This window comes from Adiantum capillus-veneris, chromosome 8 (genome assembly GCF_014529385.1).
Source record: "Adiantum capillus-veneris isolate H3 chromosome 8, ASM1452938v2, whole genome shotgun sequence".
NCBI classification, from domain to species: Eukaryota; Viridiplantae; Streptophyta; class Polypodiopsida; order Polypodiales; family Pteridaceae; genus Adiantum; species Adiantum capillus-veneris.
This window is the reverse complement of record NC_140938.1, coordinates 37,994,416-38,014,428: the sequence shown is the minus strand read 5'-3', so window position 1 is coordinate 38,014,428 and position 20,013 is coordinate 37,994,416. Positions and strand designations below refer to the sequence as shown.

Here is a 20,013-nt window from a genome sequence, read left to right as displayed (position 1 = left end):
TGTACCAGTTCAGCCCGCCACCTTTTAGCAGCCTATAGCTGGTTCTAATGTGCAGGGAAGCAACTTACAGGCTATGCAACAAGTCTTCCCACCACCTTCAGTACACCCTGGCTATTTTGGAGGTGGATCGGTATTCCAGAGCATGGCTGGTCATGCACCTGGAAATCAGTTTTATACGCCAGGAACAGTGTTCGGGGGTGCTCAAATGATGATGCCTAACCCCATGTACAGTGTCATGGGTATGCAACCAGGATTTCAAAGCACTCAGGGCCAATTTGGGATGCCACAGGCAAATTTTGGTATGGCTGGAATTACAAATCAGCTGCCAAATATGGCATTTTCAGGTCAAGTTAATAGCGGCCAAGGAACACAGATGAACCCTATTAGTGTTCCCATGTTTCAGTCACTTCCATATGACAATTTAACGCCGCTGGAGAGGCCAACTCCGTACAAAGAAGGTGGCAAAGGTGTGTCTTTCACGACCTTTAAAGGGTTTGATGACAGGAAGAAGGCTCTCTCATTCCTCCAGCAGTTTGACAAGGCCTATGCAGGGGGAAACTTTACAGAGGCTTCAAAGGTCCGCAAGGCAACCACTTTCTTGACAGGGAATGCGGGACAATGGTGGACAACTTTATTGCTTCAAGGGCAAGCTCCGTCCACATGGATTTACTTCAAGCAGATTTTTGCAGCAGCATGGTTATTTGATGACTTTGAAGCAGATGTCATGACAGAATGGCACCAGCTAAATGCTGCCACTTGCAGAAATCTGGATGATTACAATCGGAAGTTTTGGAAAGCTCTACTTCCAGTAACTTCCTATAGGTTTGTGCCATTGACAGAACAGATTGAAAAATACTGTTGTGGCCTACCTAAAGGATTGAGAAAATACTGCACGAAGACAAAAGTCACTACTTTGACGCAGCTCATCGAGGTAGCAAACACTGGCAATGGTTTGCTGAAGGGAGAAGATTGTGAATTTAACACTGGCGTCAAGGCAGGATCAGGCAAGAAAAATTCAGCCAAGAAGCACGTTCCCAATGAGGCTCCTAAAGGGACTCAGGAGTCAGCCAACGCAGGGAAAGATAAAGCTACGGCTGAATCAGAAAAAGGACCAGCAAAGAAATGGAAAAGACGTTTTCCTTGCAAGTCAGAAGAGCAAAAGAAGGTCCTGAGGACAGAGAACAAATGCTTTATATGTGAGCAGCCTAGCCACATTGCCTACAATTGTCCTACAAAGAAAAGGCCAGCTGATTTTGATGATAAGGAAGACAAGAAAGGAAAGAAGCCCATGGCTGGTCTAGTGCCAGATATGGTGGGCGACAAGCCAAATTCAGATGCAAGTGAGCTTTGCAGAGCATGGGGAAAGGTCAGGGATCAAACAGTGCTTATCTTCTTTGATCCAGGTGCCAAAGCCAACTTCATTTCCCCAGAATTGGCTTCAAAGTTGGGAATCAGACCTGAAGAGATGGGGTATACAGCAGAGGCAGGTTTGGCATGTCCTGGCCATACAGAGGCTGTGACACCCATCATTGGAAAGTTGAGTCTACATATCCAGTCCTATGTAGATGCTGAAGAATTTTACATCATGCCACTGGACGGATGTGATCTGTTGTTAGGTATTCCTTGGTTGTTTCGTGTACAGGGAATCATGGATGCCTACAACAAAAAGATCACTGTACAGAGCAGGGGAAAGACTCACATTCTGGATGTAAAGCTTAAAGGAGAGTCTATTCCCACTGTATCAGCTTCTGCTATTACTTCTGTAATGAAAAAGCATCTTTCTGCGTACTTGGTTTTTGCACGTGAAGTGTCAGATTGTGATGAATCAAATTTATCTGTGCTAGATAAAGAAAGGTCAATGTTTTTACAACAGTATAGTGACTGTTTTTCCGATTCATTACCGTCTCAATTACCGCCAGAGAGACCCGAGGACCATGCGATAGATTTGGTGCCATGCAGTAGCCCACCAAATAAGCCTCCGTACAGGGTTAGTGCGGCTCAGCAGAAAGAGATAATGGGCCAAGTACAGGAGCTGTTAGAAAAGGGGCTGATTCAGCCAAGTTCATCTCCATTCTGTTCTCCAGTGTTGTTGGTGCAGAAAAAGGATGGCTCATGGCGTATGTGCATCGACTACCGTGCACTGAACAAGAATACCATCAAGAATAGGTTTCCTATACCTAGAATTGATGATATTATGGACAAATTAGAAGGAGCAGCTATGTTTAGCAGGATAGATCTAAAGAGTGGGTACCATCAGATCCGCATTAGATCAGAGGATGTGCACAAGACTGCTTTTAGAACGACGCTTGGCCTTTACAAATTTTTAGTGATGCCCTTTGGTCTCACAAATGCTCCTGCTACGTTCAATAGGATGATGGACAGAATTTTCCGTCCACACCAGCAGTTTGTTGGTACATTCTTTGATGACATGATAGTCTACTCAAAGAATGAAGAGGAGCATAGGCATCACTTGGCCATTGTGTTCAAAGAGCTACGCAGTCATAGGTTGCTCATCAATGCAAAGAAAAGTGAGTTTTTTCTGGAAGCGATTCACTTTCTGGGACACATTGTCTCAAAGGATGGTGTCAGAATGGATCCTGCAAAAGTTGAAGCGATCAAGTCATGGCCAAATTTGAAGACGGTGCATGATGTCCGAAGCTTTTTGGGACTATGCTCCTATTACAGAAGGTTTATCCGAAATTTCGCTGAGATTGCTTCACCTTTACATGCTCTTCAAAAGAAGGCAGTCACCTTTAGATGGACACAAAAAGAGATTTCAGCTTTTAATCTCTTAAAAGAAAAGATGACTTCAGATCCAGTCATTGTGTTGCCAGATCTTAGGAAGTCATTTGTGGTCCAGTGTGATGCCTGCGGTAGTAGCATTGGTGCAGTGCTAATGCAAGATGGCAGGGTAGTAGCCTATGAGAGCAGAATTTTGCAAGGGCCACAGATGACCATGCAGGTCTATGAGAAAGAGTTACTGGCTGTGATTCATGCGCTCTTAAGTTGGAAACACTACCTGCTAGGTGCAGATTTCGTTGTCCAAACGGATCATCAGACCTTGCGATACTTCTTGACACAAACAAAGTTATCTGAGAAGCATATGCGATGGGCAAATATCTTGTCCATGTTCCATTTTCAGAATGTGCATGTGGAAGGCAAGAAGAACGTTGTGGCTGATGCCTTGTCAAGGAAGCCACAAATTTCAGCTGTGTCGATTCCTTATCATCATGAACTTGATGATATGAGAGAACAGTATGCAAATGATGAAGATTTTGCAAGGGTCTTCGAGCAACTAATGGATGGACAACGTCATGAACACTATCTTCTTAAAGACGGGTTTATGATGATGCATGGCAGATTGTGTGTCACAAAGCCATTGCGACGCAAAGTTATGGAAGAGAGTCATGTCCCACCGTATGCAGGGCATCGTGGAATTGATGCTACAGTTAAAGCGGTTGAGACATTCTTCTACTGGCCTACATTGAGAAGGAATGTGGATGCCTTTGTGCGAGAATGCCTTATATGCCAAAAGGTCAAGTTTGACAGGCAAAAGGCACCAGGGTTATTGCAACCACTACCTATTCCAGATAAACCATGGGAAAGTATTGCTATGGATTTTATCTTTGATCTTCCGAGAACGCAGACAGGAAACGATGGTATTTGGACCATTATTTGTAGATTCAGCAAACAGGCTCATTTTATTCCTGTCAGGAAGAAGATAAAACGAGATCAGATGGCACGCTTGTTTATGAGCAATATTTTCAAGTATCATGGCATGCCACAGTCGATTGTTAGCGACCGTGATCCACGCATGACAAGTTTGTTCTGGAGAGGCTTGTTTGAGAATATGGGCACAACGCTCAAATTCTCTTCGTCATTTCATCCTCAAACAGATGGGCAGTCAGAAGAGGCAAATTCTACTGTCCTAGATCTGCTGAAGTGCTATGTGTCAGAGCATAAAGGAAAGTGGGAGCAGTATTTGCTATTGGTGGAATATGCATACAATAATATAGTGCATTCATCAACTGGCAAGGCACCCTTTGAGATAGTTGAAGGTGGCAAGAAAGTTCCTCCCATACTGCATACAAAGGACAAGATATTTGAAGCAGATAAGTATGTTCAGGACATGGATGAAATGTACAAGAAGGTCAAAGTGGCCTTAGAAAAGACTCAGGCAAAGCAAAAGAAAGCAGCTGATCGTCACCGTCGTGAAGTGGTATATTCACTTGGTGATTGGGTGCTTTTACGCTTTGAAAAGGCAAGGTTAAAGAAGATGAAGGGCAAGGAAAGACTGTTTCCAAAGCTCAGCATGCGTTACCATGGGCCTTTTCAAGTGTGCGACATAATCAGTGATGTCGCATATAGGCTGAAATTGCCTGACAGTTGGAAGATTCACAATGCGTTTCATGTGAGTCTTCTCAGACCCTATGTGGGTGATGTGCCAGAAGATATGCCAGCTGAAGATCAGCCGGAAGTCGAGGAACTTGACGAGATCTTGGTCCCTGAACAGATTTTGGCACACAAAGAAAGGAAAGTGAAAAGCAAGGTTGCTAGGCATTACTTGGTAAAGTTCAGAAACTATCCACCAATGGATGCTAAGTGGATGGAAGAAGGTGAACTTGCAGAGTCGCCAACTGTGTTATCACTTTACCTTGAAGCCTTCAATTTGCAACCTACCTTGATTGCAAATTGAAGGCTTCAAGGTAAAGTGATAACACAGTTGGCGACTCTGCAAGTTCACCTTCTTCCATCCACTTAGCATCCATTGGTGGATAGTTTCTGAGCTTTACCAAGTAACGCCTAGCAACCTTGCCTTTCACTTTCCTTTCTTTGTGTGCCAAAATCTGTTCAGGGACTAAGATCTCGTCAAGTTCCTCGACTTCCGGCTGATCTTCAGCTGGCATATCTTCTGGCACATCACCCACATAGGGTCTGAGAAGACTCACATGAAACGCATTGTGAATCTTCCAACTGTCAGGCAATTTCAGCCTATATGCGACATCACTGATTATGTCGCACACTTGAAAAGGCCCATGGTAACGCATGCTGAGCTTTGGAAACAGTCTTTCCTTGCCCTTCATCTTCTTTAACCTTGCCTTTTCAAAGCGTAAAAGCACCCAATCACCAAGTGAATATACCACTTCACGACGGTGACGATCAGCTGCTTTCTTTTGCTTTGCCTGAGTCTTTTCTAAGGCCACTTTGACCTTCTTGTACATTTCATCCATGTCCTGAACATACTTATCTGCTTCAAATATCTTGTCCTTTGTATGCAGTATGGGAGGAACTTTCTTGCCACCTTCAACTATCTCAAAGGGTGCCTTGCCAGTTGATGAATGCACTATATTATTGTATGCATATTCCACCAATAGCAAATACTGCTCCCACTTTCCTTTATGCTCTGACACATAGCACTTCAGCAGATCTAGGACAGTAGAATTTGCCTCTTCTGACTGCCCATCTGTTTGAGGATGAAATGACGAAGAGAATTTGAGCGTTGTGCCCATATTCTCAAACAAGCCTCTCCAGAACAAACTTGTCATGCGTGGATCACGGTCGCTAACAATCGACTGTGGCATGCCATGATACTTGAAAATATTGCTCATAAACAAGCGTGCCATCTGATCTCGTTTTATCTTCTTCCTGACAGGAATAAAATGAGCCTGTTTGCTGAATCTACAAATAATGGTCCAAATACCATCGTTTCCTGTCTGCGTTCTCGGAAGATCAAAGATAAAATCCATAGCAATACTTTCCCATGGTTTATCTGGAATAGGTAGTGGTTGCAATAACCCTGGTGCCTTTTGCCTGTCAAACTTGACCTTTTGGCATATAAGGCATTCTCGCACAAAGGCATCCACATCCCTTCTCAATGTAGGCCAGTAGAAGAATGTCTCAACCGCTTTAACTGTAGCATCAATTCCACGATGCCCTGCATACGGTGGGACATGACTCTCTTCCATAACTTTGCGTCGCAATGGCTTTGTGACACACAATCTGCCATGCATCATCATAAACCCGTCTTTAAGAAGATAGTGTTCATGACGTTGTCCATCCATTAGTTGCTCGAAGACCCTTGCAAAATCTTCATCATTTGCATACTGTTCTCTCATATCATCAAGTTCATGATGATAAGGAATCGACACAGCTGAAATTTGTGGCTTCCTTGACAAGGCATCAGCCACAACGTTCTTCTTGCCTTCCACATGCACATTCTGAAAATGGAACATGGACAAGATATTTGCCCATCGCATATGCTTCTCAGATAACTTTGTTTGTGTCAAGAAGTATCGCAAGGTCTGATGATCCGTTTGGACAACGAAATCTGCACCTAGCAGGTAGTGTTTCCAACTTAAGAGCGCATGAATCACAGCCAGTAACTCTTTCTCATAGACCTGCATGGTCATCTCTGGCCCTTGCAAAATTCTGCTCTCATAGGCTACTACCCTGCCATCTTGCATTAGCACTGCACCAATGCTACTACCGCAGGCATCACACTGGACCACAAATGACTTCCTAAGATCTGGCAACACAATGACTGGATCTGAAGTCATCTTTTCTTTTAAGAGATTAAAAGCTGAAATCTCTTTTTGTGTCCATCTAAAGGTGACTGCCTTCTTTTGAAGAGCATGTAAAGGTGAAGCAATCTCAGCGAAATTTCGGATAAACCTTCTGTAATAGGAGCATAGTCCCAAAAAGCTTCGGACATCATGCACCGTCTTCAAATTTGGCCATGACTTGATCGCTTCAACTTTTGCAGGATCCATTCTGACACCATCCTTTGAGACAATGTGTCCCAGAAAGTGAATCGCTTCCAGAAAAAACTCACTTTTCTTTGCATTGATGAGCAACCTATGACTGCGTAGCTCTTTGAACACAATGGCCAAGTGATGCCTATGCTCCTCTTCATTCTTTGAGTAGACTATCATGTCATCAAAGAATGTACCAACAAACTGCTGGTGTGGACGGAAAATTCTGTCCATCATCCTATTGAACGTAGCAGGAGCATTTGTGAGACCAAAGGGCATCACTAAAAATTTGTAAAGGCCAAGCGTCGTTCTAAAAGCAGTCTTGTGCACATCCTCTGATCTAATGCGGATCTGATGGTACCCACTCTTTAGATCTATCCTGCTAAACATAGCTGCTCCTTCTAATTTGTCCATAATATCATCAATTCTAGGTATAGGAAACCTATTCTTGATGGTATTCTTGTTCAGTGCACGGTAGTCGATGCACATACGCCATGAGCCATCCTTTTTCTGCACCAACAACACTGGAGAACAGAATGGAGATGAACTTGGCTGAATCAGCCCCTTTTCTAACAGCTCCTGTACTTGGCACATTATCTCTTTCTGCTGAGCCGCACTAACCCTGTACGGAGGCTTATTTGGTGGGCTACTGCATGGCACCAAATCTATCGCATGGTCCTCGGGTCTCTCTGGCGGTAATTGAGACGGTAATGAATCGGAAAAACAGTCACTATACTGTTGTAAAAACATTGACCTTTCTTTATCTAGCACAGATAAATTTGATTCATCACAATCTGACACTTCACGTGCAAAAACCAAGTACGCAGAAAGATGCTTTTTCATTACAGAAGTAATAGCAGAAGCTGATACAGTGGGAATAGACTCTCCTTTAAGCTTTACATCCAGAATGTGAGTCTTTCCCCTGCTCTGTACAGTGATCTTTTTGTTGTAGGCATCCATGATTCCCTGTACACGAAACAACCAAGGAATACCTAACAACACATCACATCCGTCCAGTGGCATGATGTAAAATTCTTCAGCATCTACATAGGACTGGATATGTAGACTCAACTTTCCAATGATGGGTGTCACAGCCTCTGTATGGCCAGGACATGCCAAACCTGCCTCTGCTGTATACCCCATCTCTTCAGGTCTGATTCCCAACTTTGAAGCCAATTCTGGGGAAATGAAGTTGGCTTTGGCACCTGGATCAAAGAAGATAAGCACTGTTTGATCCCTGACCTTTCCCCATGCTCTGCAAAGCTCACTTGCATCTGAATTTGGCTTGTCGCCCACCATATCTGGCACTAGACCAGCCATGGGCTTCTTTCCTTTCTTGTCTTCCTTATCATCAAAATCAGCTGGCCTTTTCTTTGTAGGACAATTGTAAGCAATGTGGCCAGGCTGCTCACATATAAAGCATTTGTTCTCTGTCCTCAGGACCTTCTTTTGCTCTTCTGACTTGCAAGGAAAACGTCTTTTCCATTTCTTTGCTGGTCCTTTTTCTGATTCAGCCGTAGCTTTATCTTTCCCTGCGTTGGCTGACTCCTGAGTCCCTTTAGGAGCCTCATTGGGAACGTGCTTCTTGGCTGAATTTTTCTTGCCTGATCCTGCCTTGACGCCAGTGTTAAATTCACAATCTTCTCCCTTCAGCAAACCATTGCCAGTGTTTGCTACCTCGATGAGCTGCGTCAAAGTAGTGACTTTTGTCTTCGTGCAGTATTTTCTCAATCCTTTAGGTAGGCCACAACAGTATTTTTCAATCTGTTCTGTCAATGGCACAAACCTATAGGAAGTTACTGGAAGTAGAGCTTTCCAAAACTTCCGATTGTAATCATCCAGATTTCTGCAAGTGGCAGCATTTAGCTGGTGCCATTCTGTCATGACATCTGCTTCAAAGTCATCAGATAACCATGCTGCTGCAAAAATCTGCTTGAAGTAAATCCATGTGGACGGAGCTTGCCCTTGAAGCAATAAAGTTGTCCACCATTGTCCCGCATTCCCTGTCAAGAAAGTGGTTGCCTTGCGGACCTTTGAAGCCTCTGTAAAGTTTCCCCCTGCATAGGCCTTGTCAAACTGCTGGAGGAATGAGAGAGCCTTCTTTCTGTCATCAAACCCTTTAAAGGTCGTGAAAGACACACCTTTGCCACCTTCTTTGTACGGAGTTGGCCTCTCCAGCGGCGTTAAATTGTCATATGGAAGTGACTGAAACATGGGAACACTAATAGGGTTCATCTGTGTTCCTTGGCCGCTATTAACTTGACCTGAAAATGCCATATTTGGCAGCTGATATTTGGCAGCTGATTTGTAATTCCAGCCATACCAAAATTTGCCTGTGGCATCCCAAATTGGCCCTGAGTGCTCTGAAATCCTGGTTGCATACCCATGACACTGTACATGGGGTTAGGCATCATCATTTGAGCACCCCCGAACACTGTTCCTGGCGTATAAAACTGATTTCCAGGTGCATGACCAGCCATGCTCTGGAATACCGATCCACCTCCAAAATAGCCAGGGTGTACTGAAGGTGGTGGGAAGACTTGTTGCATAGCCTGTAAGTTGCTTCCCTGCACATTAGAACCAGCTATAGGCTGCTAAAAGGTGGCGGGCTGAACTGGTACAGCCTGAAAGACTAAAATCTCAGCCACATGTTCTTGCACCTTAGGCACAGGTTGTGGAGACTGCATGTTCTCCGTCAAGTGTACAGGTGTTTCCATTGACTGTGCGGTATGAAACACCTGTGCTCGAGCCTTAACAGGCTTTTGAATATGATCCACTGACCAAACTTACTGAGACGGAACACGAGGTTGCAGAAAGGCTAAAAACCTCGGATTCTGCATTACTTGTGTGAACATAGCCACAGCAGTAGCCAACTGGGTCCTGAATATATCGTCATCTGTCTGTGGTGGTCTTGAGGACTCACCCACCTCATGTGTCTGTTGACCCTGTGAAGAGGAAACCTCTTCAATCACATCATCTGGTCTGTCAGCCATAATTGCAATTCCCTGTGTCTGGTCTATGATCCCCTGTGTCTTCAAGCCCAAAACTGACCAAGGCTCACTTCTATGGGAAAAAGTGATTTAGTCCCGGCAACGGAACCATGTAATCGGCCTGTTCAATCCAAAAAGGGCGGTAGACTTTACTTCAAACCTTGATTTAGCTTTCACCCATTATTAGTCGTCTATTATACCTGTACTTTCAAGACACGACAAAGGGGAGAGGGATACAGGCTGCTAGATTGCACCTGTATGAGTAGACGGACACCAGATTGGCCCCCAACTTAGGCGCCCGTTTCAGTATTTCTTTATTGTTCAAAAGAGGGAATAAACGTTGTGGTTCCCTACAGCTGCCCCGCACTAACTCGGCTGAATTTCCACTGTTCCAGCCCGATTTCGGCAACATAACTGTACTAGAACCCTTCACAGTCAGTATTCCCACGCATTGGCCGACTTTCCCGACGCATACGGGCACTTTGCAAAACCTGGCGAGAATCTGCAGCACGCTGAATTCTCTGTTTTCAAACCTGAAAATGCGCCAGATCACCTGTACAGCGGTCCCCTTGCGTGCACGAACCTCCTAGGGATATTAGGGTCCGTTTAGGGCCAAAACCCTAAACCTGCAAAAATACACAGCAGGCTGTAATTTACTGTCTCGGGCTCCATTTCGCGTGCCGGTCGCATCCGTAACAAGTCCTCGAGCTCCCGCACTTGTAGGGCTACTTGCCCTTTGAATCGGCACAAGATTTTTGGCGTGAAACCTCTCCGAATTCACCTGTACCTGCAGGGGGATTAGCCGCTAGCTAATCTAGTACCTATGCAAGAGGCTCTTGCCTCGGCAATCGCGCATGAACCCACACAACTGTACATTGGTCAAATGAAAAGCCCACTAGAGGGGCATAACATACTGCCAAAGGGGAGAGAGAGGGCAGTGCGTAGCGTGCAGGACATCACTCCTGGCACCGCACTGTGCATAAGAGGGAAAGCAAGCACTCCATAGCTCTTAACCTGTGACAAAAACTGAAAATGAGGCTCTCCCCCTCCTAAATTCAGCGCCACTTCCTGTTGCATGATGCAAGTGCACCAAAAGGTGCCACTTGGCACATTTATAAGCATTTTCCCGTTTCGGGGTTGCCGCCTAAAATTCTCCCAACCAGTTGCCCAGTTGACTTCACGGCAGAGTAAGAAAATGTTCCCCTTGTCATTCCGGAGGTAATGACGCCAACACATTTTCAGGTCCCAAAATAGCAGTTCCCTAAATTTTAGGAGATACTGCCATTGTATCTTTCTAGGTCATCCGACCCTCTTTGTACACTGCGGCCACATCCAGAACTGAAATGTAGCCTCTGTAGCAAAGGATTCCACGTTGGGTAGTGAATGACCCCACTTGGCTAACCATAGTCCTTGTCCAATCTTAGTGCTCTCTTGCCCTCAGGCCTGGACTCCCTCTAGACAGTTCCACACTAGCTATGCAATGCAGGGCAGTTAGATTTCCCGAGGGGTGTTTCCAAAAAGTGAAAGTAAATAGATAATAAGAAAGAAATCAACAAAAAGGATAGATAGTAGTCACACCCTGGTGACATACCCCCATCTTGAAATCTCAAACGTCCTCGTTTGCATCTATGTCGTACATGCTTACAGTCAACACTGATGTATTCAACACCTGTCGACACATATACGACACATACATGCTCATTGTCAACCCTGGTGTATTCAACACCTCGTCGACTCATGTATTGCCTGCGTGTGAACCCTGTCCCAATGACATAGTGGTAGCTTCGCAGTCTGCCATTGCTTTGAGTCACTAACTTTCCAATGACAAAATGGTAGCTGCACATTTTGCCACTGTCTTATAGTACACGTTGGATCCCGTAACACTTTCGAGCATACCCAAACCGACAGTTTAAGAATGCAGTTACACACGTACTCTTTAATAGAAGCAGTTACTGTATCCTTGGCAAACTGACAAGAAATACTCACTTCTATAGCACTAACCAAACTTTTGGACATTCCATTAGAGCAATTGCCAAACTGACAATCTGAACGGCTCTAACATTCATGTAACAGGTATTTCATTTGAGCTCACTTTAAATACCATGTACATCATTTGTTTCAGAAGCCATTGTCACACTCACACTCCATGTAGCTTTGAAACTCAAGGGGTCAAGGTAGGTTGCAAATTGAAGGCTTCAAGGTAAAGTGATAACACAGTTGGCGACTCTGCAAGTTCACCTTCTTCCATCCACTTAGCATCCATTGGTGGATAGTTTCTGAACTTTACCAAGTAATGCCTAGCAACCTTGCCTTTCACTTTCCTTTCTTTGTGTGCCAAAATCTGTTCAGGGACTAAGATCTCGTCAAGTTCCTCGACTTCCGGTTGATCTTCAGTTGGCATATCTTCTGGCACATCACCCACATAGGGTCTGAGAAGACTCACATGAAACGCATTGTGAATCTTCCAACTGTCAGGCAATTTCAGCCTATATGCAACATCACTGATTATGTCGCACACTTGAAAAGGCCCATAGTAACGCATGCTGAGCTTTGGAAACAGTCTTTCCTTGCCCTTCATCTTCTTTAACCTTGCCTTTTCAAAGCGTAAAAGCACCCAATCACCAAGTGAATATACCACTTCACGACGGTGACGATCAGCTGCTTTCTTTTGCTTTGCCTGAGTCTTTTCTAAGGCCACTTTAACCTTCTTGTACATTTCATCCATGTCCTGAACATACTTATCTGCTTCAAATATCTTGTCCTTTGTATGCAGTATGGGAGGAACTTTCTTGCCACCTTCAACTATCTCAAAGGGTGCCTTGCCAGTTGATGAATGCACTGTATTATTGTATGCATATTCCACCAATGGCAAATACTGCTCCCACTTTCCTTTATGCTCTGACACATAGCACTTCAGTAGATCTAGGAGAGTAGAATTTGCCTCTTCTGACTGCCCATCTGTTTGAGGATGAAATGACGAAGAGAATTTGAGCGTTTTTCATGCTTTTCAGTGAAAAGTGAGTCTGTTTGCTAGTTCGGGTAAACAAGGGAAAGTTGTGGTTCAATTTTAATTATTTTTTCTTTTTATGTTGTTTTTATATTTTCATCTTTTTTGCATTTCCAAAAAGAAATGTGCTTTTTAAAACAGTTTAAACCAAAAAATAATATTTTTGGGTCACCGTTTGGGTGAAAAACAAACACGCGGTGGAGAAATGGGATCACATAAAAATTTTACAAGAATTATTTTTATAAAAATCCACATCATAAATAGACCAAGGCGGTACGATAAGTCTCATGATTACATCGGGGCACCATGATGCCGTCTAGTCCAATCACGGTCTCACTAGTTGCTAGATGTTGTCCATGATGCCGTCTAGTCCAGTCACGGTCTCACTAGTTGCTAGATGTTGTTTACGGAGTTAATTTTTGCAAGTAAAAATTGGATGGTTTTAGATAGAGTTGCCTTTAAAAGTTGTGCCATGTTTTTCAACAAAGCAATAGTTATTCCAGACGAGAAAGGGGGCACCCATTTTTTGCCTTGGGGAGCACTCCGGTTTGCATAATTAGCATACAAGGAGCAATTTTACTCGGTTTTCAAGGCCAAAAGTTGCATTGAATACCACGTTGTATGGAGTGGTGTAAGCTCTCCATTGCCATCTCCATAGAAACACACTATGGATAAATCTATTGTGTAGTAAAACTATGTTTTGTGTTTTTAAGCATTAGGTTATATGGCAATATAATTTTACTAGATTATCCTTATTCTTAAGCCTCAAATAACCCTAGTGCCATAAGAAATTAAAAACAAAAATCAAGCAGTAGAGCCATAAGAAATTTAAAAAAAAAATCAAGAGTACTCATTTGCCTTTGAAGGAACGATTGTTTCTTTGGCGATGCTTGCTCGGAGTTCCTCCACTGGGTTCTTTTCTCAATGCGCGTCATATCTGGTTCTCTTGTTGTGTTCGTTGCTGGGTTCCAAAGGAGACTGTTAGCCACCTCCTTTGGGATTGCGGCATTACTAGAGTATTTCTTCATAATATAGCAACAGCTAGCATGCGGCTTTGATTCCCCTCGATGGTTTTTTTTTCCAAAAGAGAAAATCTTTCTATTAAAATCACCTCAAGGGCACAGACCCCAAGGTAGAATTACATCAGAAAAATACAGAGAGAACACCATAAATGGTATCACCAAAAGATAAAATCCTAGGGCAATCTAAGATACAAGATTGCCTCAAATCAAGGCTAGATATGGGGGTTAAGTCTTGAAGACCTCCTAGGCGTCTTCAAAGACTCAGCAGACTTCTTAGCACTTTCTACCAAAGAAAGAAAATACCGCTCATAAGCTGAATTTATGGCTTCAGAACTGCTGCTGATATCCAAATCAAAGCCCTGAGAATCAACTGGCGGATCATGAAGAGCTGGTGAAGAAGTAGTATCCAAGGAGAGAGGAGAAACATTTTCTCTTCTTCTGTACAAAAGCTTTGGAGCCTCTGTCCTCCTAGCTCGTCGTCTTCTTTTCTTCCCTTCCTTCCTCCTAGCTTTCTCTGCTTCACTTCTTCTCCTTACCAAGTGATCTTCCAATCCCCCATTCGCATGAAGTGCCTCTTGTTTTGAAGCTTGCTGCCTTTGATCAGGAGAAATCCTACATCGAGTACAATTTGCAGCAACATGGCCTTTTCTACCACAAACAAAGTAGTGACCAGGAAGACCAATGAAGAAAACCCTCTGTAAAATTTCTCCACCATGAATGATTGGGAGCGAAATAAATTGCGGAGGGTTCTTCGCCAAGGATGGGAAGAGCACCATCCTTATGGAGATTGTGCGATCCTCATCATCAGGAATCACAGCATCTCCAACCACGAAACCCATACATCTCCCAATTTCATTAACATGCGGAGTAGATTCTGGAAGAAGTCCTGGGAATCTAGTTGTAACTGCAGTTCCACCTACAAGTCCATTTAGATCCATTCCATGTGTCCATCTGGCAAGAAAGCCTATGGCAAAATGAAAGTCCACACGGCCCTGTGCTAAGACCTCCATGGCTTGACTTTCAAACTCGAACTGCACCCTGAAGAAGCCTCTCCCGAGAGGGGAGACATTCACAATCTTAAAATTGACGTGAAGAGGCAAAGCTTGAAAGTAGTCCTTCAATAGCCTTGCTGAGCATAGACTTCCAACCACTTTACAGGCCAAAGAACAAGACTCCAAGCTCATGGTAGATTCGTGAATGGCTCGCAAGGTGTCAGAAGAAAGATGAATACCTATGCAGAAGCGGAAGGAGGGGGTCGGAGGGCCTCATAAGGGTCTCCTGAAAAGGTTCCTCGAAGAGGAACGTCTGCCCCTGCAGCATCCATCTCCTTCCCGACATAACTCTCCATATCAATCCTTGTGTAGCTGTTTTGGGGGGGGGGATATAGGCGACTAGGAGGGGAGGGCAAGGGTAACGAGGCGACCAGATAGGTAGGGACAAGGTAGGGATGGGAGGCGAGCTTGGAAGGGGGGGGGGGGGGGGGGGGGGGGGGGGGCGAGCTGGAAGGATGAGGCGAGGGAGCAGGTGGGGATGGGGCGATGGCGGCTACAGAGATATCAACGCGCGGCTCCTTAGACCTCCATACCCTCGATGGTTTTTCATAAAAGCTTTTGGGCATTCGGCATTCTCCCGCCACCCGCTCGACCATTTGCAGATTTCTTTATGTGGGTCAGATTTTGGGCCTATTGGACATTGTGGCGTCAATGTAACAGCTGCATGTTCTCTCGTGCCGATGTAAATCCACTTCAATTTTTCAAGATTTCCCTTCAGCAATCCTTACGTTTTGCCGAGAAAGTGAGTGGTATCACTTCAGACATGCATCAGCTTGCCTATGAATGTTTTTAGCCCTTTTTCGCGGATGAACACTTGAGTGCTCATGCTTTTGTATTTGCTCTTTTCTGTAAGTTTTCCTCGCCTTGAGGTTTCCCACTTGTAAATTAATCCCAAAGATTTACAAAAATAAGCATATCCCTTGTTGCATTCCCCACCTTTATGAGATTCTAGCCTGTTGGCACATACATGGCAACATTGTTTTAGGGTTTTAAGAAAATAAACAAGAGCAGAAATTAATACCTACAAAAACCATGATTATTGCAGCTAACATAGTAGCCTCTCCCACGCCGACTCTTTTTGAGGGTAAGCTTTCCTGTTCCACATCTAAAAGCAGTCCATACATTGTAAATACTCAGCATGCACTGCCAAGGGAATGGAGAAGAAAGAGGAAGAATCATAATCTACAATGCACCTTGGACACAAACGCCCTTTGAACCCTAGATTCGCAAAGCCTTGTGTAAAGAACGCTTCATGCAGCACTTGTGCCAGCTGTATAAAAGTAGCAGAACCAACTACTGATATTGAACAACCTAACAGGGGAAAAGGACAAACAAGATGTCAAAAACTTACCTTTCGATCTGACATATTCATCACTGAAGAAACTTGTGCATTAAAAGCAGGCCAGAACTCTTTCAAAACCCTTTTCCAATGCAATTGCCCACCTGAAACCTCATCCAGCTAACAGATGACCACGGTTTAGTTCATCCTCCCTCATTATTATAAACTGCACACACATTCCCTAGTACCTACAAAGATATGAATTATGAATCGCCAGGTGAAGTTCCTGGAAGATGCATTACATATGCAGATATGTGAGCACTTGTGTAGAGGGTGCCAAGGGGAAATGGGTTTACGATCAGCCTCACTCTATGGATAAGTGTCAAGATTTGGGAGCATAAGTCACAGCCCTAAATCTGCACTGTGATAAATCTGCACTAGACCCCATAGCCCAATATATAACCAAAATGCAGCTAAATCATGCATATGTCTCGCCTACACGAACCTAGTTTACACTCTTTAGCGAACACATTCACTGCGGCTCAAATTTTAACTTAATGGTCTCCTATAACATAAGGAACATTGTATGCCAGTAAAGTCAACAAGAGAGAAAATAGCCTAGTTTGCACATTGCTTGGGTGTCCATTCTGAGCAGCAGGAACTTACTCTTTAGCGAACACATTCATTGCGGAATTTTAACTTAATGGTCTCCTATAACATAAGGAACATTGTATGCCACGAAAGTCAACAAGAGAGAAACTAACCTAGTTCCCACATTGCTTGGTGTCTATTCTGAGCAGCAGGTACTTACTCTTTAGCGAACACATTCATTGCAGCTATAATTTTAAATTGATGGTCTCCTATAAACAATAAGGAACATTGTATGCTAGTAAAGTCAACAAGAGAGAAAATAGCCTCTTAAATAAAATCATGTCATCGTTGTGATTTCTACAAGTGTAGCAACTGCTTAGCAATGACTCTGGATAATTTATCTAGTTTCTGTTGCACCTGTGTCATCTAGCATTTCCTCACAGTCAACATTCGTCCGAATCTAGGGATTTAGAATTCAATGTGCCAAATATTACTACGTGTAAGAGTGAACTTCTGCTCGTCATGAGCAGGAAAAATTCCTCAAATTTCTACCTGAATTTAGCACAATCACCTCCGAATTTACAAAAACTTACTTGCTTCTCGAGGGGGGCTGAGATGTTGCAATCTAGAAATTTTGAAAGAAAGTGCAAAAGGAATGATGTAACCTGCGTTCAAAGTAAACAGAACATAACATGTTAATACGGAGAGAGGGGGCAAAAAATATATATTTACGCTCATACCATAAGCCCCTGAACTTCTGGGATGATTTGCTGATTCTCAATCCTCACATACTTTTTTGCCTACAAAAACGTTTCTCTCAATCGAGATTCAAAACATCTCGACAAATAGACTTTCACAAAACAACTTGCCAAGGACAAAGGACCTGCAGTGATTTCACAATCGTTGCATAAATGGAAGGTCTTCCAATGCCTGCTTCTGCCATTGCCTTGACCTAGGAAAAAGAGAACATAACGATCGGCAAGGGTACGTTACAATCTAAAAGTCTGGGCAGTATATATAATTATATCAAGATGAACTTAATTCTACCTTTCAAATAGGCACAACGACATTCAAACACCACCTAATGGGGCAGGTGCACCCATGGAGGGATCCAACAATTTCTACAAATTGCTGCAGAAGGGATGCTCTTGTCCGCACCAAGAGGCAGATGGTGTAAAAATCTTACCCGAGGGAGAATTAAGGCAGTGTGACATCAAGATACCTGAGGCCACTAGATGCTTTTCCGTAAAGAGGTCTATGTTAGAACACGGCGATGCTCGCTGCTCTGCTCTTTCCCCACCCCCTCATCTCACGCGCTTCCCCCCCACCCCTGCCTGCTCGTGCTACCCACTCCCCCTCCTCTCATGCGCTGCCCACCCCCTGCCTGCAGCTCAGCCCTCTACGCCCTCGCTGCCCCCTCGCGCGTTGCCACCCCTACCCTCTCGCACTGTCTCCCGTCGGCAGCCCCCCTGCACTGCCCTTGCACCCGCTACGCACACACACACTTGCACCTCCAACGATAGCTCGTGTTGCCCTCTCCTCTTCGCATGCTGCCTTCCTCTAGCCCGCCCCCACCCCTTCATTTTTACGACCTTCGGTTTAGTGCTCGGTCTTCCTTCAGAGAAAGGACTCACAGCAGCAAAAGTCGCGTCGTCGCCACCCTCGCCCTACCCCGCCAAGCCCACCATCCGACTTGCTCTTTCGCCGACAGAGCAAGCGAGCTTAGAGGGAGAGGTGGGGTGCCTTCAAGCCACCTCTGTTATTTGCAAGATCATCACAACTGACCTAGGCTCTAGCAAAGGGGAGGTGCGTGATCTCCTCCAGGCTAGCCCTCATAGTACTATCTCAGTCTTATTTGTGAAAAGACTCCCATCTTATGTGATCTTTTAGGGTGTATTAGTCTACCACCTCTCATCACACTAAATAATTGGTTTCTTAAAAACACTTGCATATTACTTGAGGACTATGCATAGAACACTTAATCATCTTGCTTGATGTTCCTGCATTATGATACAAAAAATCATGTATTTTACCCAAGTACATCTTGCAGACTATCATATTTAGGGAATGAGTCGTTCTAGCTTATACCATACTTTGACTAAAATCCTAAGTGATTTCTATCACAAAGTGACGATGTGTCTGCCCGAGAGCATGCGGGAACCCTGACTGCTGCTGAAAACCCAGATTCTGGAAACCCTAACCCTAAAACCTGCAAACCCTAAAAACAGCAGAAACCCTAACCTTAATCCTAACCCTAAAAGGACAGCAGAGCTGATTTCCGTGATGATGACATGGCAGAATTTCCGTAAATTGCGGCGGTTTTTCAGCTTTTGCGTCAGCCTTTTCTCTACGCAAATTCAGCTAGAGAGAGAGAATTCGATTGCTTTATTTTATTAATGCTCTAGAGAGAGAGCTTGTGAGAGAAAAAGAGTTTGCTTTATTTTCTATCTGAAGCTTTTGGGGCTCTGCTTTTGGCATCCCTTGTAATTTAAATACGTGGTGAGGGCTCACACTCTACAGAGCATCTGGACGTAGAGTCTGAGAGAGAAACCCTAACCACACTCTTGTACTTTGAACTAATTAATACATAAACAAATAACGAAAGGGGCGCCAGTCTTTCGGGCCAATATCTCTAGGCACGGAACTGCGCTGGGCCAGTGCAAATCTATTGTGGACTGTGAACTGTTTTGAAGTGGTTATTTGGTGCTATCGGGATCGATTCTTTACTTGGAGTGTCCAAGTCTATTATAGTGGTATCAGAGCACGGCCGATTTCTCTTCTACGGGAAATACGATCCCCAATTTTTTTTCCGCGGCACCTATGGCTTCACGCAAGGATCAGTCGACTCCCTCTGCATCCGGAGATGCGGGCAAGGATCACAACGAAGATTCCGGCAGAGAGTATGGCCCGCCTCGGCCTACTCAGGCGAAGCAACGAGAAATGAAGCGTCGTCAATTGATTGGCGATGCGACAAAGATGATGCTCAGTTTTGCAAAGGACCCAAAATTGGTAAAATATATGAGTGAGACTTCTTTTCAAGAAGCGCACGAGCAGTAGAAAACCACAACACCACCCCCGAAACCCACTCTCAAGAAACCTTCTGCTCACAAGCAATATTCAGAGAAGGAATTAGAAGAGGTGATTGATGCACGGATTGCTCAGCTTTTTGACGCGCAGAAGAAAGCCAAAAAGCACGGCAAAAAGCAAAAGAAAGGCATTGACTTCTCGGGTTATTTGGGTCGTCAGTCGACATTTGATAAGGCAAAGAAACAGAAGAACCGTGTTCGATTTGAAGGAGTACCCAATTCTTCTTCTTCTTC

General features: G+C 44.2%; 1 protein-coding gene across 2 annotated transcripts in view; it reads right to left on the bottom strand.

The window, feature by feature from the left end:
- Positions 1-20,013, bottom strand: part of LOC147451986 (uncharacterized) — a 94,370-nt gene that overhangs the window by 10,675 nt on the left and 63,682 nt on the right. The window contains exons 11-16 of one of the 2 annotated variants that reach the window (XM_086517831.1): positions 17,577-17,645; positions 17,434-17,493; positions 17,287-17,358; positions 16,175-16,282; positions 16,017-16,093; positions 15,845-15,928 (exon numbers count right to left, since the gene is read on the bottom strand). In XM_086517831.1, the coding sequence (XP_086373957.1) occupies positions 15,845-15,928; positions 16,017-16,093; positions 16,175-16,282; positions 17,287-17,358; positions 17,434-17,493; positions 17,577-17,645 (470 nt within the window). The remainder of the gene's footprint in view (positions 1-15,844; positions 15,929-16,016; positions 16,094-16,174; positions 16,283-17,286; positions 17,359-17,433; positions 17,494-17,576; positions 17,646-20,013) is intronic. The other variant, XM_086517832.1, reaches the window with a different exon arrangement.